The sequence below is a fragment of the Chiloscyllium punctatum genome, chromosome 11 (assembly GCF_047496795.1).
Source record: "Chiloscyllium punctatum isolate Juve2018m chromosome 11, sChiPun1.3, whole genome shotgun sequence".
In the NCBI taxonomy this organism is placed as follows: Eukaryota; Metazoa; Chordata; class Chondrichthyes; order Orectolobiformes; family Hemiscylliidae; genus Chiloscyllium; species Chiloscyllium punctatum.
Window position 1 is genome coordinate 20174442 of NC_092749.1, and position 25173 is coordinate 20199614.

At 45.6% G+C, this 25173-nt stretch overlaps 1 protein-coding gene across 12 annotated transcripts in view; it reads right to left on the reverse strand.

The window, feature by feature from the left end:
* The window catches only part of smyd3 (SET and MYND domain containing 3), a 785608-nt gene that overhangs the window by 133800 nt on the left and 626635 nt on the right, over nt 1-25173 (reverse strand). For all 12 annotated transcript variants that reach the window (XM_072580427.1, XM_072580432.1, XM_072580428.1 and 9 more), the window contains one exon: nt 10850-10917. In XM_072580427.1, the coding sequence (XP_072436528.1) occupies nt 10850-10917 (68 nt within the window). The remainder of the gene's footprint in view (nt 1-10849; nt 10918-25173) is intronic.

Sequence of the window (25173 nt, forward strand, 5' to 3'; positions counted from 1 at the left end):
GATAAGGACGTGTATGTGCCAGCCCAGGCTGTGGTTATTTGTACCTGGCATTTTCCAGTGTCAGACTGCTGCAGCAAACCCCATACTGGGGAAGCCCGATAAGCTTAATGTGTGCAGTGTGTGGCCTGAAGTTCGAGGTTGTCACAGTGCTGGTACACAAATACCTTCACAATACATTTCCCCACTGGTGTGACTACACTGCAGGTATGGTGTGGTCAGACCAACAACAGCTTCGCTCGAACCTTCGCTGACAATTACCCTCCGACCAAGGATCGGCTGATTAGATTTTACTATCTGATTTTAGTGAAATAAAAAGGAAGTGGTCTATTGTAAGGTTCCTTTCATAGTCTCAGCAAGCCCCAAAGTCCGTTCAGGCTTACAAAGTACTTCTGAAATGGAGTTACTGTCGCAGGAAATGCAGCAGCCAACCGGTGCACAGCAAGCTCCCATTAACAGCAAGATTAGAGATCACACAGCAAAAATAAATAAATAAATAAACTGGGGAAAGAAATACACAGGGATTAAGGGCACAAAAAAAAGATAAACAGGAGTTGATCACACAGCAGTGCCCTTTTGTGAAGGGCACTGCTTATTACTGGTCACTCAGGTGTTTTCCTATCTTCCTGGTGGTGGAAATCGAATAAAGATTCGTACACCTTGTGTCTCTCACTGTGTCTCAAAAAAAACCAGCAAGATTAGAATTAGAGTTAGGTTTATTGGTTAAACTCCAATGTGATAATGTCCAGACCATCTGTCCTTTCCTAACGTCGATTTGAGATAAATATTGGCTGGGACACTGGAGAGGACTCCCCGACTCTTTGGAACAGCATCGTGGTGTTCTCTTACCACTTCTCCAAGAAATCAAGGCCGGGTTCTGGGTTTAATGTCTTATCCAAGAGAGGCCTTCAGTCGTCATGTTTAGTATCTCTCATTCCTCACCGAGTGCACCGCTGGCTGGGAAGTGCTTTGGGACATTGCAGTTCTAGTTATTTCAATGGGGGGGTTTATTTATTTGATCATGAGCAAAACTTTCATTGCACAGATTTCATTGGGAGCAGTTGGATAGCGTGCCTGAAACCTGACAGAGGTCTGTGATAATTCACAGTGTGGCATACGATGGAGGGGGGGACATTTGCTTCAAGGATGGTACTGACCAATCATTGGAGCTGGTAGTACTCACCCACTCTTCAGGTTAACTGCCCGAGTAGGACTGGATGTGAATGTATTTGGAAAGGCAAGAACTGACTAGGGGTAGTCAACATGGCTTTGTGTGTGAGAGATCATGTCTCACAAACTTGATTGAGTTTTTTGAGGAAGTAACAAAGAGGATTAATGAGGGCAGAGCGGTAGATGTGATCTATATGGACTTCAGTAAGGCGTTCGACAAGGTTCCCCATGGGAGAATGATGAGCAAGGTTAGATCTCATGGAATACAGGGAGAACTAGCCATTTGGATACAGAACTGGCTCAAAGGTAGAAGACAGAGGGTGGTGGTGGAGGGTTGTTTTTCAGACTGGAGACCTGTGACCAGTGGAGTGCCACAACGATCGGTGCTGGGTCCACTACTTTTTGTTATTTATATAAATGATTTGGATGCGAACATAAGAGGTATAGTTAGTAAGTTTGCAGATGACACCAAAATTGGAGGTGTAGTGGATAGCGAAGAAGGTTACCTCAGATTACAACAGGATCTTGACCAGACGGGCTAGTGGGCTGAGAAGTGGCAGATGGGGTTTAATTCTTCATGCGAGGTGCTGCATCTTGGGAAAGCAAATCTTAGCAGGACTTATACACTTAATGGTAAGGTCCTAGGGAGTGGTTGCTGAACAAAGAGACCTTGGAGTACAGGTTCATAGCTCTTTGAAAGTGGAGTCGCAGGTAGATAGGATAGTGAAGAAGGCATTTGGTTTGCTTTCTTTTATTAATCAGAGTATTGAGTACAGGAGTTGGGAGGTCATGTTGCAGCTGTACAGGACATTGGTTAGTTAGGCCACTGTTGGAATATGGCATGCAATTCTGGTCTCCTTCCTATCGGAAAGATGTTGTGAAACTTGAAAAGGTTCAGAAAAGATTTACAAGGATGTTGGCAGGGTTGGAGGATTTGAGCTACAGGGAGAGGCTGAACAGGCTGGGGCTGTTTGCCCTGGAGCATTGGAGGCTGAGGGGTGACCTTATAGAGGTTTATAAAATCATGAGGTGCATGGATAGGGTAAATAGACAAAGTATTTTCCTTGGGTTGGGGGTGGGGGGTGGGGAGTCCAGAACTAGAGGGCACAGGTTTAGGGTGAGAGGGGAAAGATATAAAAGGGACCTAAGGGACAACTTTTGCACGCAGACGGTGGAGCGTGTATGGAATGAGCTGCCAGAGGATGTGGTGGAGGCTGGTACAATTGCAATATTTAAAAGGCATCTGGATGTGTATATGAATAGGAAGGGTTTGGAGGGATATGAGCCAAGTGCTGGCAGATGGGACTAGATTGGGTTGGGATATCTGGTCGGCATGGACGGGTTGGACCGAAGGGTTTGTTTCCGTGCTTGTACATCTCTGTGACTCTATGACTCTAACTGAAGCAGGACAAAGTGATAAGAGTCGGTTAAACTCCACTGTGTAACTAATACTCCGACCTCGAGTCAATCCTGTGGGTGGTTGACCTTTGGAGGAGGATGACAGCATCTGGGGCCTTTGAACATGGGGACTCAGAGATGCGACAGATCCAAGAATGAACAGGCAGCTCCCCCACTCTGACTGCCTGCCACGTGGCTGATAGTTAACCTGTATGACTGCTTGATGACACATGGGTCTGCTTGACAATCTTCTATCCAGGTTCCTGGCCTGACAGACCTAGCGTGTTCCTCAGAGAACAGCAGGGTTCATTTCTCAGCTTGCAACTGTAAAACTCTGGTTATGTGCATTCATTGGTTGGTTTGAAGATCTAATAATCACAGAACATTTGCTATATCTTATAGATTGCTCTTGCAACATGGCAGCTGTAACTGGAACAAGACAGTCGTAACCATAACACGGGGGCTGCAATGAGAACATGGTGCCTATAACTGGAATATGGGGACTGTAACCAGGACATGAGTGTTGTAACCAGAACGTGGCGATCGTAACTAGAAAATGGGGCTGTAACCAGAACATAGCACCCATATCTGGTACATAGGAGTTGTAACCAGAATGTGGGGCTGCAACCAGATCTTGGTGACTATAACTGGAACATGGGGCTGTAACTGGAACATGGGGGCTGTAACCAGAACATGGCACCCGTACCTGGAACTTAGGGGTTGTAACCAGAACGTGGCGGCTGTAACCAGAACATAGCACCTATAACTGGAACTTGGGCGCTGTAACCAGAACATGGGTCTGTAACCACAACATGGAGGTTGTAACTGGAACATGGAGGCTGTATTAAGAACATGGCAGCTGTAACTGGAACATGGAGGCTTTATTAAGAACATGGCGGCTGTAACTGGAACATGGCGGCTGTAACTGGAACATGGCGGCTGTGACTGGAACATGAGGGCTGTAACCGGAACATGGTGGCTGTAACTGGAACATGGCGGATGTAACTGGAACATGGCAGCTTTATTAAGAACATGGCGGCTGTAACTGAAACATAGGGGCTGTATTAAGAACATGGCAGCTGTGACTGGAACATGAGGGCTGTAACCGGAACATGGTGGCTATAACTAGAACATGGCAGCTGTAACTGGAACATGGCAGCTGTAACTGGAACATGGAGGCTTTATTAAGAAATGGGGGCTGTATTAGGAACATGGCAGCTGTGACTGGAACATGAGGGGTGTAACTGGAACATGGTGGCTGTAACTGGAACATGGAGGCTGTAACTGGAACATGGCGGCTTTATTAAGAATATGGCAGCTGTAACTGGAATATGGAGGCTTTATTAAGAACATGGCGGCTGTAACTGGAACATGGGGGCTGTAACTGGAACATGGCAGCTGTAACTGGAACATGAGGGCTGTAACCAGAACATGGTGGCTGTAACTGGAATATGGCGGCTGTAACTGGAACATGGCGGCTTTATTAAGAACATGGCAGCTGTAACTGGAAAATGGAGGCTTTATTAAGAACATGACGGCTGTAACTGGAACATGGGGGCTGTATTAAGAACATGGTGGCTGTGACTGGAACATGAGGGCTGTATTAAGAACATGGTGGCTGTAATTGAAACATGGCGGCTTTGTTAAGAACATGAGGGCTGTATTAAGAACATGGTGGCTGTGACTGGAACATGAGGGGTGTAACCGGAACATGGCGGCTGTAACTGGAACATGGCGGCTGTAACCTGAACATGGCGGCTGTAACCAGAAAATGGAGGCTGTAACCGGAACATGGCGGCTGTAACTGGAACATGGAGGCTTTATTAAGAACATGGCAGCTGTAACTGGAACATGGAGGCTTTATTAAGAACATGGCAGCTGTAACTGGAACATGGCGGCTGTAACCTGAACATGGCGGCTGTAACCAGAAAATGGAGGCTGTTACCGGAACATGGCGGCTGTAACTGGAACATGGAGGCTTTATTAAGAACATGGTGGCTGTAATTGGAACATGGGGGCTGTAACCAGAACATGGTGGCTGTAACCACAACAAGGCGGCTGTAACTAGAACATAGGGGCTGTAACTGGAACATGGAGGCTGTAACGGGAACACGGCAACTGAATAGGCAATTTGCCAGACTATCTACCAGAGGAAGGAGGAACGTTTCTTGGCAGTGAGTGTTTTAGGTTTGGAATGCACTGCCTCAGACGGGGTGGAGGCAGTTTCAATTGAAACCTTCAAGAAAGACTTGGATTATTACCTGAAAGGAAAGATTGGAGAGAAGGTGCGGGACTGGGACTAAGCGAATGGCTATCACAAGGAGCCAGTGTAGTCACGAGGAGCTGAATGGTCTCTGCCTGTGATGTCACAGTTCTGTGATTCTTCAAACTGGGCTCTGTGCATATATGAAGTTGGTCAGTTTGTGAGTTTCACTCCATTAGAGCAACATCTTGCAGAGTGTGAATCATCCTAGCCTCAGTGATGGACTAGGGGGCCGAAGTTGCACCATTGAATAGGCCTCTTGGCAGGTATCTAATGGGGATAAGCACCACATGCAGCTGCAGCTCAGGCAGCAAAACAGACGCTCTGCTGTCCCTAACTCACCCTGTGGGCCAGACACAGTGCGATTCATTTCCTCAAAATCTCACCCCGAGCTGCACCAAAGAAGAGAGAAAATGGAGGCTGACCTGTCGGGGTCAGGGGAAGACCATGTCAGGACGTGGTATCAATTTACAGAGCACATCCCCAGGCCTCAGGGGCAAGAATAGAGGTCTGAGAACTTATAGGCCTTCCCTTTTGAACTGTGGGATCCCGAGGTGGCTTGGGAAATGCGGAACAATGCAAAAACAAGAGACAACATCTGGAATTGGCAGATGCTTGTGCAAATACAATTAAAGGGCATCTGGAGGGCTGCGTGAATGGAAAGGATTTAGAGGGATATGGGCCAAAAATTGGCAAATGAGACGAGGTCAGATTGGGATATCTGTTAGCATGGATGTGTTTGCTTCTGTGCTGTATACTCTATGAATATGACTCTATAACATTATGAACTAACAGAGAAACAAAATCCAAGTTGTGGACTAATCTCTTTGGGCTCAATACTCCAGTCTGATGTATTGAACAGACGGACTATTTGTGAGTGAGCATCCAGTCCTTGGTGGGAACATTCAGCCCCATTCACCACGCACTACCCACTTGCTGCCAGATCACTGCAGTCCCTAGGAGTGGCCAAATTCCCTGACCTCCCCCCACCCGCCTCACCCCACAGGACCCCCAATATCCAGTCAAAAGGTGAAGCAAGCCAGCGACCATTTCTTAACCCTGCCAAGAAACCATCTTTCAGGTCCAATACATTCATGCTCCTTACAATAGTGCCTCTTGTTGCCAATATTCTTTTCTCAGTTTGCAAGCTCTCGAGAAACCTGCTGCCCTCGGCCAGTTTCAGCACTGGGTGAGGGCTCCCAGCCACAGCTCTGTCCAGGTAGTCCAATCTGTTTGCCCACAGTTGCACTTGGCACGTATTACTCAGCTAGGTCATGTTACACCTCACAGAGACAGTCTCTCACCTTCCCTGGACTCCTGCCCAACCTGCTTTCTTAACCTGGTCTCTATTTAACCAGAAGAGAACGAGGACTGCAGATGCCGGAGATCAGAGTTGAGAGTGTGGTGCTGGAAAAGCACAGCTGGTCAGGCAGCATCCGAGGAGCAGGAGAATTCTTTTTCCAAAAAATATACTTTATTCATAAAATAATTTGATGGTCTATACAGTCGGTCATGCCATACATACGTAAACATTTACATACAGAGATCAGAAATTATCATTTGTATATACAGGTCTGTACATTTATCAATCATACATCCATATATTTAGCTGAGGCGTCAGCAGAGCCCAAATGACTGCGTGGGCCCCCTGTTCTTCTGAGGCAGGCAGACGTTACACGGTAGTCTTTCCCCACTGCGCCTTGGCGGCAGCTGCCCCAAGCTTCAGCGCATCCCTCAACACGTAGTCCTGGACCTTGGAATGTGCCAGTCTGCAACACTCAGTCAGGGTCAACTCCTTCAGCTGGAAGATCAACAAGTTTCGGACCGCCCAGAGAGCGTCCTTCACCGAGTTGATGATCCTCCAGGCACAGTTGATGTTTGTCTCGGTGTGCGTCCCGGGGAACAGGCCGTAGAGCATGGAGTCCCGCGTCACGGCGCTGCTCGGGACGAACCTCGACAAGCACCACTGCATTCCTCTCCAGACTTCCTCTGCATAGGCACATTCCAGAAGGAGGTGTGTGACAGTCTCGTCCCCCCCGCAGCCGCTTCGAGGGCAGCGTGCGGTGCAGCTGAGAGTCTGGGCGTGCATGAAGGATCTCACAGGCAGAGCCCTTCTCACCAGCAGCCAAGCCACGTCTTGGTGCTTGTTGGAAAGTTCTGGCGATGAGGCATTCTGCCAAATGGCTTTGACAGTCTGCTCAGGGAACCGCTCGACAGGATCCGCCCTCTCCTTTTCCCGAAGGGTCTCAAGGTCACTACGTGCTGACCACTTCCTGATGGACTTGTGGTCAAAGGTGTTTTTCTTCATAAACCTCTCCACGAAGGACAGGTGATATGGATCGGTCCAACTACTCGGAGCATTCCGCGGCAGCGAGGCCAGGCCCATCCTTCGCAACACCGGGGACAGGTAGACCTCAGTACGTAGTGATACTTGGTGTTTGCGTACCGGGGATCCACACACAGCTTGATGCAGCTACACACAAAGGTGGCCATCAAGGTGAGGGTGGCATTGGGTGTATTTTTTCCCCCGTTGCCCAGATCTTTGTACAGCGAGTCCCTTCGGTCCCGGTCCATCTTTGATCTCCTTTTAGATTGGAAGATGGCCTGGGTGACTGCAGCGGCACAGGTTCTGGGAATAGGCCAGACCTGTGCCACGTATAACAGCAATGACAGTGCCTCACACTTGATGACCAGGTTTTTCCCGTGATGGAGAGCGACCATAGTTTCCATCTGCCCAGTTTCTGCCTCACTTTGCTGATACGCTCCTTCCAAGACTTGGCGCACACCCCAGCCTCCCCGAACCAAATGGAGAATTTACGTTTCAGGCATGAGCCCTTTGTCAATTCTCCTGCTCCTCGGATGCTGCCTGACCTGCTGTGCTTTTCCAGTACCACACTCGCGACTCCAATTAACCAGCTCAGTCTACTGTAGAAACAAAACACACTCCTCTCCCTCTCTCTCTCTCTCTCTCTCTCACTCTCGCAGAAATAAAGCTTTTAGGACAATTTGCTGGGCGTATTTGCTACACAGATATAAAGCCATAGAGTCATACAGCATGGAAATGGACCCTTTGGTCCAACCAATCCAAGCTGCCCAAGTACTATACAAGTTCCACTTGCCGATGCTTGGCCCATATCCCTCTAAACCTTTCCGAGTCATGTACCTATCCAAATATATTTTAAATGTTGTAACTGTACCTGCATCTACCACTTCCTCTGGCAGTTCATTCCACATACGTACTTTTTCTCTATGAAACAGTTGCCCCTCAGGTCCCTTTTAAGTCTTACTCCTCTCACCTTAATATTATGCCCTCCAGTTTTGAACTCCCCTACCTTGGAAAGAAGACCTTGGCTATTCACCATATTTACGCGACTCGTGATTTTATAAGATGACCCCTCAACCTCCTATGCACCAGTGAAAAGATTCCCGTGCCTATCGAACCTCTGCTTATAATCAAACTGTTCAATCCTGGGAACATCCTTGTAAATCTTTTCTGCACCCTCTCCAATTTAATAATATCCTTCCCATTGCAAGGTGACCAGAGCTGTACACACTATTCCAAATGTTCTATTCTCACATTTATAAATGATCCCACTTTTCCCTCATTAGTATTTCTTCCTGTATCTTGAGATGTGTTGCGATTTGTTTTCCTTGACTGTGCCGATGCAGCTATTAAGTCCCAGCCACAGGACGAGCAGACATAGTGAAGTGAAGGTCTCCTTAACCCCAGAGGACCAGGGGGATCGTTCATTAGAGAGAGCTAACCAGTGGTGAGTTTAACCTGAGAGTCACCACGCCTCACACAAACAGTGAGGTTGAGAAGCCAGGAATTGAACCCTTCGAACACAGATTAGACATAAAGGGTCTCCCTTTTAAATGGAAAGCAGATTTTTTCTCTCTCTCGGATGATCAAGAATCTCTGGAACTCTATTTCTCAGAATAGTGGGAGGTGGAGTCATCTGGACTGATAGGGTGTGACAGAATATACCAGGATGGCTAGGAAAGTGGAGTTAAGGCCAGAGTCACATCATCCATGGTCTCATGGACAGGTGCAGTCGATTCAAGGGGCCAAACAGTTTCCTCCTGTTCCTAATTCTTCTGTGTTTGTGACTTCCATACACTGTCGTGGGTTTCTGACAAACAGCGTTTAAGGCTATTTGCATCTCAGACTTGTAAACCTCACACCCACCCACCTTCAAGCTTCGCCCTGAGAGATAGAACCAGCTCTTTGTGTGTCAGACACATATGGGAGAACCTCTGTTTAGGTCATGGCCCTGACATGAGGCTGATTTCTGAGGTGCCCAACTGGAGGAGCGCGTGTGGTGGGGCACCATCTTCCCGGAGAAGGTCAATTTTAGAAGCTGCCTCTGGAAGCATCACCCAGGCAGCATGAGGATTGGGGAGGGGGTGGGGTTGGGGTGCTTGGACGCTGTAGGTTTGGGGGGGAGCGGTTTGCGGTGGGGTGTTTGCTGGGGGTAGGGGGAGAGGGGGCATGGGGAAGAGGGAGCAAGTAGGTGGAAAGGAAGATGGGGGATGGGAAAAGGGAGGTGGGAAAGTGGGGGAGCAGGTGGGGGGGGGTAGAGAAGGGGAAGGGGATTGGAAGCATGAAGGAGGTGGGGAGAAGGTGGGTGTTGGCAAGAGGGAGGTGGGAGAGTAGGTGGCGAGAAGGAGGTGGGGGAGTGGGAGGTGGGGAAGAGGGTTGTGGGGAAGGGTGGAGGGGGAGGTAGGGGAAGATGGAGGTGGGGACAAGAGGGAGATGGGGGGGGGGGGGGGGCAGGTACAAGAAGAGAGGGGAAGGGGTGGTGGGATGGACCACCAATCAGAGGAGCCAAATTGCAGGAACATGCAGCAGGCTCACAGTGAGTGCTGTTGAGGTGAATGGAGGGAAGGAGGGCACATCACAAAATGGAGGCATTGTAAAGGTAAGGTACAGTCCCAGTGGACAGTGCAGCTGCTCCCTCATCAGTGAGGCAGATGATGGTGGTGCTTTAACCTGAGAATCACCATGCCTCAGCTGAGGGGAGAGATAGAGAAGGTGCGACCTCCATTGTAAGGTCAGATTGTACTCCTGAAGGGCCCCTGCAAGTGGGCCTTGTGGAGCAGATTCTGAGGAAACGTCAGAACCAGGTCAATGTCGGGGGAGGTGGGGTAAAGATCCTGTGGGAAAGGGACTGGAGATTGCAGGCGTTGTAAGGTAGGGTCTGTAAGGATATCCCAATACACCAGGGGGGGGGAAAGCACTGTGAGACGGAGATGCAGACTGGGGGAATCTTTAACCAGCAACTACTTGTGGGCCTTGACATTAAAGGTTTAGGAAAAAGGCATGAAGCAAAGGCTGGATACAAACAGATGCTGGCGGGATGTTAGTGGTTGTGCTTTCCCCAGGGATCTACGCTCTTCTTTTGTTTTCCATTTATAGAAATCATTTGAACGTGAGACACTAAAGTCTGCAAATGGAGCTCTAAATGGTAAAACACAAGGAGAAATGCCAGAAATCCTGAAAGAATGCACTTAATTTAGTTTTTGTTTGCTTAAAAACACTTTCTTGACAACACACTTTCTAGAGACTACATTTACAATGTTGAGTCAACCTTGACTGTGAGCAGTGAGAGGGGATAGGTTTAAATCTGACCAGAGTTTTGACAAAGTTTCCGAAATTTCAAAATCTAATTTACACGGGATGCCCAATTCAGGACAATAAGACTGACTGAATAGCTCTATTACAGGTATGATGGGCTGAACGATCTTCTACAGCCATTGATTGAATCAATGACCCAAGGTGACCGATCCGCAGCAGAAGCATGTCAACCTAACAACCACCTGCATTTATGTAGCATCCCGGGGAGGGGAGTGGAAAGCAGAGGAAGGTGTGTGCACGCTCTGGATAAACAGCACATTGGAATTTGTGAAGCCACCAGTCAGAGGGAACGATCGTGATTATTTTCAGAGAAGCAAGACAACACTGAAACCAAGCATCCAAAGCCTGTACAAGATGAGCTGCTCAGACTTCAGTTAAAGTACCTGGGATAGAGGCCAACACCGATCTCTTGCATCTCCCCATCGCTGATGGTGAAACAGTTGCACGTCACCTGTGGGAACAAGAAGGAAAGCCTCTTATTACCAGAAACTTCCGTGAAGAATGCCAGACACTTGGTCAGACAACAGGCGTTCATGTGGGGATCCTGTACTTGTTAACTGTGCAGAGTCCCCCAACACAGGGGCTTAATTCACACATATTTATCCACTGTTAACATGAATCTATTACCCACAGCCAGGCCTGTGAATTGAGGCAGCTTCGCTGACTGTCTTCCTATAAGGATTTGTTGTGCAAATTGGGTGACCAGGGTGAATGAAATAGAGCCCTATTTGAACCTTCCACTGCTCTCGCTCCCTCCACGATTAACTTTGGAAAATGAATATAGTGCTTGAGTAATGAACATTCTGCACTTTATAATTACAGATTTATTTTACATGAAAAAGGAGAATGTGACGATACTGATTGTACTCCTCAGTGGTCTACATTTTTGAGTAGAATATTGCCACGGAGAGATGGTGTGGATGACTTTAGGTGCAATTTTCACAATCAAGTATCATTACGATAAAGTGGGCTGGATTAAAATTACGTTGTTTGATGTTGTTTACCTGTTGGCAGTTTTGGAACAGTCATGCAGATTTGTGAACGCTGTCACGTAGACAGAATGAGAGATGCAGTGTAAACTTTTGGGATTCACCATGACATAAATGTAGATGTGTGACAGTGTATGTGGAGCGTGACCTTTCAATTCCACTCTGCTGCATCCTGTTCTTTTCCTTGTGTGGCATCATGACTAGTTAGAGTGTTAGAGATGTACGTTACGGGAACAGACCACCTTGTCCATGCCAACTAGATATCCTAAATCAATCTGGTCCCATTTGCCAGCACTTGGCCCATATCCCTCCAAACCCTTCCTATTCATATAGCCACCCAGGTGTCTCTTAAATGTTGTAATTTTGCCAGTCTCCACCATTTCCTCTGGCAGCTCATTCTATACACGCACCACCCTCTGCACAAAAAGGTGCCTTTTAAATCTTAAAACCTATGCCCTCACCTTAAACCTATGCCCTCTATCTGTGGACTCCCCTACACTTGGAAAAAGACCTTGGCTGTTCACTCTATCCATGCCCCTCATGATTTTATAAACCTCTATAAAATCACCCCTCAGCCTTCTACGCTCCAGGGAAAATAGCCCCAGTCTATTCAGCCTATCCCTGTAGCTCAAACCCTTCAACCCTTGCAATATTCTTGTAAATCTTTCTTGAACCCTTTCAAGTTTAACAACACCTTTCCTATTGACTAGAATTGAACACAATATTCCAACAGTGGCCTAACCAATGTCCTGTACAGCTGCAACATGACCTCCCAACTCCTGTACTCAATACTCTGACCAATAAAGGTAAGCGTAACAAATGCCTTCTTCACTATCCTGTCTCCCTGCAACCCCACTTTCAAAGAATGCACCCCATTAATTCAGTTCCTCACACACTGAAATATTACTAATCTGGCTGCTGTCTGGTTTGCCTTGTGCTTGTGCTAGTCCTGGGGTGACAAAAATAGTTGCATGTGGGTGAGTGGGGTGTAATGAATTGTAGTACTCAGTGTCTGGGCAGTGTACTGAAGGGGGCAGTGGTGCACGTTACTGGAGCAGTGATCCAAAGTCCAGCGGCCTTGCTCAGAGTGTTTAAGCCGTCAACAAAGGCAATCCTCTTGCTGCCAGAGCCGAAGAAAACTGACTCGGGCAAAACAGGGATATGTTCAACAGTGAAAGTCAACGGGACCTTGTGGTGGCTATATCGATGAATCAGTAAAACAAAATAATTCAGACATAGAAGGGACAACACAGTAGGAGGCCATTCAACCCATTGTGTGCACACTGATACTTTTGAAAGTATGTCCATTTTTCTCACTCCTTCTGTTCTTCACAATCGACTTGCAAGTTTTACCCCTGAAGTATTCAAGTACTCAGTTGGAAACATGCTGTGGTGTTGCTTCTACTACCCACTCAGGCAGTGCCTTTCAGATCCCAGCCTTGTTTTTGTCTCTCCTCAAAGTACAATGCGTTGTTCATTCACAGAGATATCATTCACTCTCTTCTCCATCTCATACATTCACTCCCTCCACCCACAGCACTGTGCCTGTACCTACGCCAAGTGGACTGCACTGACTCGGGAAGGTGGCTCACCATCACCTTCTCAACAACAATTTGGGAATGGACAATGTCTTAGCCCACGACAGCCACATCCCAGGAATGATGTGAATGCATTGGAGGCAGTTGATACCTGGAATGAGCAGGGTGTCTGGTGAAGAGAGGACAAATTGGTGAATTTCCTGATCCATAACTCACCATACCCCCACCCCCTCCTTAAGATGCACCATCAAACATGTCAGCCAGGGATGGCTGGGAGGATGTAAAACTCAGTCCATTGTCTCTGAACAAATGTTTGGGGCCTAAGATTTGTAAAAAGAATTATACCTTTACTACGGTGCAGTTATTAAGCATGTACAGAAGGAGATGTCACCTTTTCGTCCAATCACATGAGTCTGTCTGGCTCCAGGTATGAAGTCCTCTCTGTATATAGTTCTGTTCAATAAAGCCTCTTACTGTTCACTCATAAGAGTGTCGATCTCATCTTACAACAAGCATATTCCTTGAGCCTAATCCTTTCATGTAAATGAATTACTCAGATAAAGGGGTTTTACAATTAATTTAGCTCAGAGTAAGCTAACCCACGATCTAATTAACTGGTGCTAAGGCTGGCTTATCAAATTCTTCGTACAATTATTGCACTTTTTTAAAAAAATTACCGTTTTGTTTCAAGAACGGAAAATCTAAAACAAAGTCCAATAGTTTATTCCACGAGGTGATCCGTGATCCGAATTAAACAGGACCTCTCCCTGCCATGTTCCAAAGGGCTCTCTGTTAACTGGCTGCAGGACCACCCACAGGCACACAATCTCTGTGGTCTTATCCAGTGGTCGGGAGAGGATAAATGTAATAACAGTGCACAAACCACTTTAGCAGCACAAGGAACAAAGTGCAGTGTAACTTTATTGGAAGAGATACTTAATTGTAATCATACATCAGGATACAAAACCAGCTGTTATAATAACAACATTCATCACAAGCCTCAATCCAACTCATCTGTGTTTTAACACATATCACTGACACAAACCATCATTTAACATGGCTAAATAAGGTATGTTTCTTCAGAATCATTAATGAGCCTTTCTCCACTGTGTGACAAAGGGTCTCGCTTCAATGCAACTGATGTTTCCCCGAGTATGATAAGGGAGGGAGGTGGGGGTTTGTGGGGAAGGCTACATTTCACCCAGGCTTTACTTCGCGGTTGTGTTGCTCATTAGGGATATAAAGCAATACCAGCAGCTGCTGCCATTTTGCCAAGAGGCTTAGTCCAATTGTGTCACGTGTAAAACCGAGTCGAAACAGGAAGCAGATCTACTGATATGTGATAACATGCTTGAAGCTCTATAACAGGCCACTGGGCCTAAGGCAGAGGCCTAAGGACTCCTTTTATCAGCCTCCCTTAACCGCACCCATAGGCCGGACTGTAACCCCCTCCAGGCTGGTCTCCAGCCCAGCAGAGTCGCACGGCAATCAACATCATTGTAAGAGGCACTTTAATTGACAAGAAAACAGGATGCACTGGGAATTCATGTCATTTGATATTTTCCTTTGCACTCACTGTCAATATTGTAGAAATTTAGTAAACTTTGTTGCAAAACCACCGTCAAAGCTCAGCACAGGCAGTTATAGAGCCACGGAGTCATAGAGATACACAGCCCAGAGACAGACCCTTCAGTCCAACTTGTCCATGCAGACCAGATATTCTAAATTAATGTAGTCCCATTTGCCAACATCACACTATAGAAAGTGCATTAGGGTAATAGAACAGAGCAAGGAATACAATGTTACAGCTGTAGAGGTCAACATTAAATTTCAGAAGTCTATTAACATGGAAGAAGCTGATCTGGAATCTGTTTAAGCGTTTGTATCTCCTGCCCAAAGGAAGAGGTTGGAAGAGATGATAATCGGTCAGGAGGGGTCTTTGATGATGTTGGCTGCCTTTCTGAGGCAGTGGGGAGTATAGATGGAGTCAGTGGATGGGAGGTTGGCTTGTGTGGTGGACTAGGATGTGTTTACAACTCTCTGTAGTTGATAGTCAAGGAATGTGTGCTCATAATGCAGCCAACTAGGCTCAGTATCAGCTTGTAAATCTTTCCAACACATACTAATGGCAGGTGCTAAGATTGGGAGAGAATCCTGGTCAGCCACATGAGGGGAAAAAAAGTTGGAGCCCCTACCAGTACTCTGTATTGATCCAGAATACATCACACTTGTGTAACTGCATGTTGTTTCAGCAGATTCGACTGCCAGGGGGCCTGTTAGTTAGTGTGGATCAAATTGGTACTGTCGATATGGGGTTTGAACTCTCTTCCAGCAGGGGCAGATTCAGGACTTGTCACTTTGGTCAGTTGTTGAGCACTGTGGGCTCAAAATGCCTTTGGCCAGAGAAATCAAAGAAAAAAAACAATACAAGAGAAAGGTCTTCAGCCAGACAGGGGCGAAAATGCAGAATAGTTGGAAGAAATAGCATAGCCGTAGTCATAGAGATGTACAGCATGGTAACAGACCCTTTGGTCCAACCCATCCATGCCGACCAGATATCCCAACCCAATCTAGTCCCACCTGCCAGCGCCCGGCCCATATCCCTCCAAACCCTTCCTATTCATATACCCATCCAAATGCCTCTTAAATGTTGCAATTGTACTAGCCTCCACCCCTTCCTCTGGCAGCTCATTCCATACACATACCACCCTCTGCATGAAAAAGTTGCCCCTTAGGTCTCTTTTATATCTTTCCCCTCTCACCCTATACCTATGCCCTCTAGTTCTGGACTCCCCGACCACAGGGAAAAGACTTTGTCTCTTTATCCTATCCATGTCCCTCATAATTTTGCAAACCTCGATAAGGTCACCCCTCAGCCTCCGACGCACCAGGGAAAACAGTTCAGCCTCTCCCTGTAGCTCAGATCCTCCAACCCTGGCAACATCCTTGTAAATCTTTTCTGAATCCTTTCAAGTTTCACAACATCTTTCCGATAGGAAGGAGACCAGAATTGCACGCAATATTCCATAAGTGACCTAACCAATGTCCTGTACAGCCGCAACATGACCTTCCAACTCCTGTACTCAATCCTCTGATCAATAAAGGAAAGCATACTAAACGCCTTCTTCACTATCCTATCTACCTGCGACTCCACTTTCAAAGAGCTATGAACCTGCACTCCAAGGTCTCTTTGTTCAGTAACACTCTCTAGGACCTTACCATTAAGTGTATAAGTCCTGCTAAGATTTGCTTTCCCAAAATGCAGCACCTCGCATTTATCTGAATTAAATTCCATCTGCCACTTCTCAGCCCATTGGCCCATCTGGTCAAGATCCTGTTGTAATCTGAGGTAACCCTCTTCGTTGTCCACTATACATCCAATTCTGGTGTCATCTGCAAACTTACTAACTGTACCTCTTATGCTCGCATCCAAATCATTTATATAAATGACAAAAAGTAGAGGGCACAGCACCGATCCTTGTGGCACTCCACTGGTCACAGGCCTCCAGTCTGAAAAGCAACCCTCCACCAGCATCCTCTTTCTCCTACCTTTCAGCCAGTTCTGTATCCAAATGGCTAGTTCTCCCTGTATTCCATGAGATCTAACCTTGCTAATCAGTCTCCCATGGGGAACCTTGTTGAATGCCTTACTGAATCCATATAGACCACATTTACTGCTCTGTCCTCATCAATCTTCTTTGTTACTTCTTCAAAAAACTCAATCAAGTTTGTGAGACATGATTTCCCACGCACAAATCCATGTTGACTATCCCTAATCAGTCCTTGCCTTTCCAAATACATGTACATCCTGTCCCTCAGGATTCCCTCCAACAACTTGCCCACCACCGAGGTCAGGCTCACTGGTCTATAGTTCCCTGGCTTGTCCTTACTGCCTTTCTTAAACAGTGGCACCACGTTTGTCAACCTCCAGTCTTCCGGCACCTCACCTGTGACTATCGATGATACAAATATCTCAGCAAGAGGCCCAGCAATCACTTCTCTAGCTTCCCACAGAGTTCTCGGGTACACCTGATCAGGTCCTGGGGATTTATCCACCTTTAACCGTTTCAAGACATCCAGCACTTCCTCCTCTGTAATCTGGACATTTTGCAAGATGTTTCCATCTATTTTCCTACAGTCTATATCTTCCATACCCTTTTCCACAGTAAATACTAATGCAAAATATTCATTTAGTATCTCCCCCATTTTCTGTGGCTCCACACAAAGGCCACCTTGCTGATCTTTGAGGGGCCCTATTCTCTCCCGAGTTACCCTTTTGTCCTTAATATATTTGTAAAACCCCTTTGGATTCTCCTTAATTCTATTTGTCAAAGCTATCTCATGTCCCCGTTTTGCCCTCCTGATTTCCCTCTTAAGTATACTCCTACTTCCTTTATACTCTTCTAAGGATTCACTCGATCTATCCTGTCTGTACCTGACATATGCTTCCTTCTTTTTCTTAACCAAACCCTCAATTTCTTGAGTCATCCAGCATTCCCTATACCTACCAGCCTTCCCTTTCACCCTGACAGGAATATAGTCAATGGAATAGAAGGGGATATACTGATTGGATTCAGTGAACTGGGATGGGAAGAGGTTACGTGGAACTTATACACTAGCATGGGTGAGTTGGACTGAATGGTCTATTTCTGCGTTGTATGTCTCATGAATTCTGCAATCCTGTAAGCAGGTCTGATATTGAAAGTTGTGCTCACTCAAATTGGCCAGGCATAGGGCAAGTTGTGCTCACTCAAATTGACTTGCAAATGATGAGTGGTTCAAACCATCTCAGAGTGTGAGTTGGTGAAATCCTGCATACCAAGGCCACCTACAGTTCCAGGTCTCCAGTGGCTAAAGGTCTTGAAGAGGTTCAATGTTGGTCAGTAAACATTCCAGAAGAAAGAGTAAAGAAAACCTGCTTTTTTTTAGCAGCAGGACTGAGGCTGGTGCCCATTAACAGAGTGCAGCTTTCCTCCTTATTTCCTGCCAATGTTGGCTCCCTCATGTCAGGTCATCTGAATGAGACTGAACCAGAAATTTATCAGGGGCTGGGAGCTGTGGTGAAGGAGATCCCCAACTGATGGTCCAGGCTTGTGGAATTGAGATTCCACCTTGTGAGGTGCATGGTTCTTTCACGTTTGACATCTGAACCATCATCACGGCTTGATCATGTGATACATCAGGTGACTCCTTTGTCTCCCCTCCTTCCCTGGAAATACAATAAACTTGTGCAGCATCTGAAACTACTCAAATGTGTAACACTCCTGTGGGTTCTGTATAAGGGGAATGTCAGTACTCAACTTTTTAATTCTTTCCCAAGATATGGGCAAGACTGGCTGGGCCAGCAGTTTTTTTGGCCATCACTAATTGACTAGGAGAAGGTAGTGGCGAGCTACTGCAGTACTTGACCAAGGTCTTTTCCCCAGGATGGGGGAGGGTTCAAAACTAGGGGGCATATTTTTAAGGTGAGAAGATAAAGATTTAACAAAGACATGGGGCAATTGTATTTACACAGACAGTGATTCATGTGTGGAACAAACTGTCAGAAGATGTGGTGGATGCTGGTACAGTTATAACATTGTAAAGATATTTGGATAAGTACCATAACAGGAAAGGTTTGGAGATACAGGCCAAGCGCAGGCAGATGGGACTAGTTTAGTTTGGGAAGATGGTCGGTGCGGACTGGTTGGACCGAAGGGTCTGGTTCCGTGCTGTATGACTCTGTAAGGTATCGGCACAGACCTCAATTAAATCTCCACAAGATGCTTTGAGACCCTTTTCTGTTTCTGCTGGGTTTCAGCAAACGGAAACCAGTCTCAATTTTCTGGATGGACAGGACACTGTGGCAAAGAGAGAGCACAGCCAAATTTCTCAGATATGCAACCATTTAATACGACAGAGATGTGGATATAAACCCAAGCCAGAATAATGCCTTCGGGCAGCTAGCTCTCACACTTCCTCTCAGCTTCTTTCTTTAAGGGGCGGGGGGAGGGTAGGACATATGGTCAGCAGAGAATACTCTCTATGCAAAGATAACGACAGGAAACAGAAAGAAAAATGAAGCCTTACGAGCTGTTACAAACACATTATTAATGAGAACAAGAGTTTTATGGTCTCTGTGAGGCCACTTGAGGATGTTTTGTTTACAGTCAACTCTCCAGAGTAACCTGATCGTAGTCATAAAACCCTTCTCTAGTCAATATTCAGTAGTAGATTAAACACAAAATAAGAATACAAAGCAGCTGTCCCCACACAGCACACCAAATCAAATGGAAGGTTCACAAACCATTGATGCTGGAAATGAAACAACTGAAACTTCCAGGTGGGGAAATGCAAATAGAGGCTGCCATTTGTCAGAGTGTAGACCATTGTTCCCTCACAACAACATCAGAAACCAGGGCAAGAGTGATCACAGCTACCCCTTGAGCTTGCTCCTCCATCCAACAGAGGGCGATGCTGGCCCGATGGTAACGTCACTGGACTAGAAATCTAAAGCTTGGGTTCATGCTCTGGGAACCCAGGTGGACACCACTACAGGTAGAATTAAACAAAGCATCCAATTAATTAAATCTAAAACTAGTCATGGCGACTGAAACTGTCATCGATTGTTACGAAAAGTAATCTGGTTCACTGATGCCATTTAAGGAAGGAAATCCTAACCTGGTCTGGCCTACCTGTGACTCTGGGCCCACAGAAAAGTGGCTGACTCATTATTGCCATCTGAAGTGTCTGAGCAAGTCACACAGTTTACAGATATTACAGACAAGTCATAACTGCTTGTCTTGCCAGCAACACCAACACACTAATAGTGAATTTACACGAACAGTGACCTTAATGTGGATCAAGTTGGGAAGGTAGGCAGACGGGTGGGGGGGGAAATTACTAGAGTGAACCTTCTGGGCTGTCACATTTCAATAAGAATAATTTCAACAGGAGCTTATATAACATTTCTAAGTCTTCACTCCTACAGCTTTACAGCTTGCATTCATCAGGACAAATGCAGGAATGCCAAATTTCAAGCAATCACACACCCTGATTAGCTGAGCTGAGCAATTTTTCTACTCTTGAAAGTCAGAAAATTTACCATATGCAAATACAATATGAGCTCAGTGTTTGCAGAAACATGACAGGATAGATTGGGGAAAGTCCACTCCGAGATTAGATTACACACAATCCATTTCATCGTCAGCTCCATAAATCCATTCAAGTACATTCTAAGGACAGGTTCTCCCATTTATTCCTGTTTCTTAAAGTGAGTCTGGCATAGCACCACAGAATGTTCTCACTATCGTGACTGACTTTCAGAAAAAATAATCTCTCCCAAGTTCTGCAGCAGTTGTTGACAAGTGACTCGCATTTATATAGCACCTTTCAGAAATTCAGGAAGCCCCCATCAACTACAACTGATTAAGTATTTTTGAAGTGTGGTGACAAATGTAGGCGAGGCGGCCCCCATTTGCTCGCAGCAAATTCCCAGAAACAGCAATGTGACAATGGCCCAATGGTTTTTGTGATGTTGACTGAAGGATAAATATTGGCCAGGTTTCAGGGAGAACTCCTGACTTTCACTTTGCAATGGAGGTTTGACACGCATTTGAGGAGGTTGGTTTAATATCCCACCTGAAGAAAGATGGCACCATTGACAGCGCAGAACTCCCTCAGTATCACACTGTGGTATCAGCGTAATTTTTCCATCAAATCCCTGCCTCTGGGGCTGAAACTTCCCATCTCAGGGCTATGGAGGGACCTTCCTGCACCAGTGACTGCTGAATGGTGTCATCAACATCTAAAACAGAAGAACATTCAAATGCAAATCCCTAGCTCAGGAGTTGAGCATCAAGCCCTGGACTACCCTTCTGACTAATCTATATGTCCAAGTCTAATTCCAGTAGGAGGACAAAATGAGATCTGTTAATTTGGTGCAGGTCCAGGGACTAAGTCCTGAAGTGTAGATTTCAGTACGACACTGTGCAGTACGACTGGATACAAAGGCTGAAACTATCAGTCCTAATTATTTGTGTTAAAACCACACAGCTTTCCCCTTTTCATCACATTTCACAATTTACAACAGCTATACAACCTTTTTAACAGGTTCAACTTGTTGTTGTGAATCAGCACCTAATGTAGGGTAATTGACATTTGACTGGAATATGTTAATACATTAATTACAAACGCCATCAGAGGGTCAGAATCAGTGTGATTCTCTGTTGCAAAAACAAAATACTGCTGATATTGGAAATCAGAAATAAGAACAGAAAATTCTAGAAGTACCAGCAGGTCAGGCAACATCTATAGCGAGAGTTAATGTGTCAGGTCAATAACTTGTTGTCAGAACTGGGAAATGATACAAATATAATGGATGTAATTGCATAATTGAGAAAGTGAATCCCCCATTATTACCACCCTTAGGGTTATCATTGAACAGAAACTGAACTGCAGCTTAGAGGCGAGGAATGCTGCAGTGAGTAACTCACCCCTTGATTCCTCAAAGCCTGCCCACCATCTACAAGGCACAAGTTAGGAGTGTGAGGGAATACTCCCCACTTGCCTGGATGAGTGCGGCTCCAACAATACTCAAGAAGCTTGACACCGTCCAGGACAAAGCAGCCACATCCACAACCATTCAGTCACTGCACCACCAAAGCTCAGTAGCAGCAGAGTGTACCATCTACAAGGCGCACCGATGAGATTTACCAAGACTCCCGAGACAGCACCTTCCAAACCCACAATCGCTACCAATGACAAGGGCAGTAGATAGCTGGACACACCACCACCTTCAAGTTCCCCTCCAAGCCACTCACCATCCTGACTTGGAAACTTATTGCTGTCCCTTCAGTCACTGGGTCAATATCCTGGAATTCCCTCCCGAGCAGTATTGTGGGGCTACCTACAGTATATAGACTGCAGTGGTTCAAGAAGATAGCTCACTACCATCTTCTCAAGGGCAACTAGGGATGGGCAATAAATGCTACAGCAGGCAGCATTGTCACACCTTGTGAATAAATAATTTAAAAAAATTAAAATCATGAGGGGTCTGGATGGTGAGGGGCGTGGGGGGAACTGTTCCCATTAACAGAAGAATTGAGAACAAAGGGACACAGATTTAAGGTGATTAACGAAAGAAGCATTGGTCGCGTGAGCGGAAAACCTTTCCATGCATTGAGCAGTTAGGTGTGGTGTGCGTTGCTTGGCCGGGTGGTGCAACTGAGGTTTCCGAGATAGAACTGGATTGTTCACTACCAAGAAAGAACAGGGAGAAGGCACAGGAAAGGAACCGTTTGGAGAGCTGCACACACCCGACAGAACGAATGGCCTCCATTTGTGTCATGCAATTCCTTTATGCTGTAGTACAGAGGAAGGGAAGGGGAGGGAGATATGTGATAGGATGGATGACAGGAGAGATTAAAAGACAAAACGGATATTGGTGCATGGCAAAAGAAAATAGTCATGGGACAAGTGAAGAAACAGAAGATTTATCTGGAGGAGGTATAAGGTTTATCAAAGTAGAATCGTTACTCGCTGTTACTGCCCGAAAAGATGAGGATACAGGTTATGATGTGAAATTGTTGAAACCCAATGTTGTGCCCAGAAGGCTGTGATGTTTCTAAGTGCAGGATGAGCTGCTGTTCCTCAGGCTTGTTTCACTGGAACTAGTCTCTCATAGAGAAGACCACATGGTGAGTAATGAACACAGCATAATAAATCAAAAGAAGCACAAGTAAAACGCTGATTGACTCAGAAAGAGCACGTGCAGCCTTGGACGATGAGGAGAAAGGTGGATTAAAAAAGGCAGCCCTTGCAATGAGTTGTGAATGATAGGGGGAATGGATCAGCATCTCACAGTTATTCCTTGTTGATGGTAATAAAATGAGAAGGATCCACAGGATAAAATGACATATAAGCACAACTTTCCTGAAACCTTTTATAAACTACTTCCTTCTAATTAGCCTTTGGAGTTATTATAACTGTGAAAGCTCAGATAATGAAGGTTGATTAAACAAACATGAATAGCAATGTAACTCAGCAGTGTAACTCAGAGAGTGAATTAACTGGACTAAACACACTGAAGCAATCTGAAAGGCGCAAACAAGCACAAGTTCAAAGGCAAATGGCTCCTTGGCTGTGCGTCTAACTATATCTTTCTTTATTTGTAAATGATGACAGGAAGGGGAGAGATTAGACCAGAGAAAGGGAAAGGGGTGAGGAGGTGTGGGACACAGCCAACATTTGTTCTGGTCGTTTTTAACCTCTTAGCTATACCCCTGCCCTCGAATCAATGAATACCCTTCTGCTCACCCATCATTCCTTGTACACATTGACTTTACAATGGCGCCCAGTCGGGTGACACTCAATTTTAAAACTATTATCCTTGCTTTTAAATCCCTCCATGACTTTACCCCTCTCAATTTCCATAACCTCTTTCGACAAAGTTCTAAGATATTGGCACACCTCTAATTCTGGCCTTGTGCATATTACAAGAGACAGCATTCCACAAATAAGATAGAAAATAAAGGTCACAAGAGAGTCCGATCCCTAGCTTGATAAAACTCATGGATAGTGACTGGGAACTTAATGGACTGGTCTTGACAACATGTGATCGAAGGACACTGACACAAAATGCAGACTGCAGGTCAACCCATCATTTCTGCTCCTTAAAATTAAGAAAACTTGCATTTTCAATGTTTTCTGTTTGTATACTTACATGTTTATAACCATATAATCCTCTTATTAATTTGCACATTATTGTCATTTTAATGATTGTTTATAATGACGTGATGAATGATAATGACTTGTTTTCAGTGTACTGTCATCACAATTCGACAGCAACCCCATGGTGAGTCATCAATCACACCGCTGCTGGCTATTCTTCCAGCTGACCATCACCCCAGCCTGTAGACTTCCCTCCCTTAACCTTTTTAACTTTGCAGTTAATTATGCACCCCAGTCCAACACTGGCATCTCCAAATCATAAACCTCGACAATTCTGCAGTTGTTCTTCATTTAAAAAGTACTCAGCTTTTTAGTCTTCCTGCCAAAATGAACAATTTCATCTTTCTCCACACTCCATTCCATTTGCCAGATTTTTTGTCCACCAGCCTTTTGGTCATCTGTCCTATATTCCTTGTGTGTCTTGGTGCCAAACGTGGTTTGCCAATATCTTGCAAAGTGCCTTGGGCCATCTTATTACAGTAAAAGGACTTTATAAAGATCCACCCCCCTCCGCCTCAAACACTGCTTTGTTGGCCACAATCAAGCTTTCCAACTCTTTCCTTCAATTAACAGCAATCTATCCACCTCTGTCTCAAAAATATTCATTGACTCTCACCTACACAGACTCGTGAGGCAGAGAGTTCCAAAGTCACGTAACCTTCAGGGGAAAAAAAAACAATCTATTCACCTTTGTCTTGAAAGGTTGAATCCTAATTTTAAAATAGCAGCCTCTAGTTCTGGGCTGACCCACAAGAGGAAACGTCCCTTCCACCTCCACCTTGTCAAGACTGTTCAGGAATTTACATACTTCACCCGTCAACTCTTCTGAACTCTCGTGGAAAAAAGGCCAGCCTTTCCACCCATCCTCAGAACACAGGCCACACATTCCAGATAGCAGTCTGGTCAACTTCCTCTGAACTACCTCTGATGCATTCACATCCTTCCTTAAACAAAGTTAAAAATCACACAACACCAGGTTATAGTCCAACAGGTTTATTTGGAAGCACTAGCTTTCAGAGCACCGCTCCTTCATCAGGTGATTGTGAAGCAGATTCATAAGAGACGGACTTTATAGCAACAGGATTGCAGTGTCTTGGAATGTAATGTTAAACAAATTTAACAAATTAAACAAACCAAACAAATTAAACAAATATTAAATTCCAAGACACTGTAATCCTGTTGCTATAAAGTCTGTCTCTTATGGTCCTGCTCCACAATCACCTGATGAAGGAGCGGTGCTCTGAAAGCTAGTGCTTCCAAATAAACCTGTTGGACTATAACCTGGTGTTGTGTGATTTTTATCTTGGTACACCCCAGTCCAACACTGGCACCTCCACATCACTCCTTAAACATCACACTGGATTTGAGACGTGGTATCCCCAGAGCTCTGTAAAACTGAAGCAAAACATCTTTACTTTTGGTTTGATTCCTCTCATGATAAAGGAGAGTATCTCATTAGCCTTCTTGATT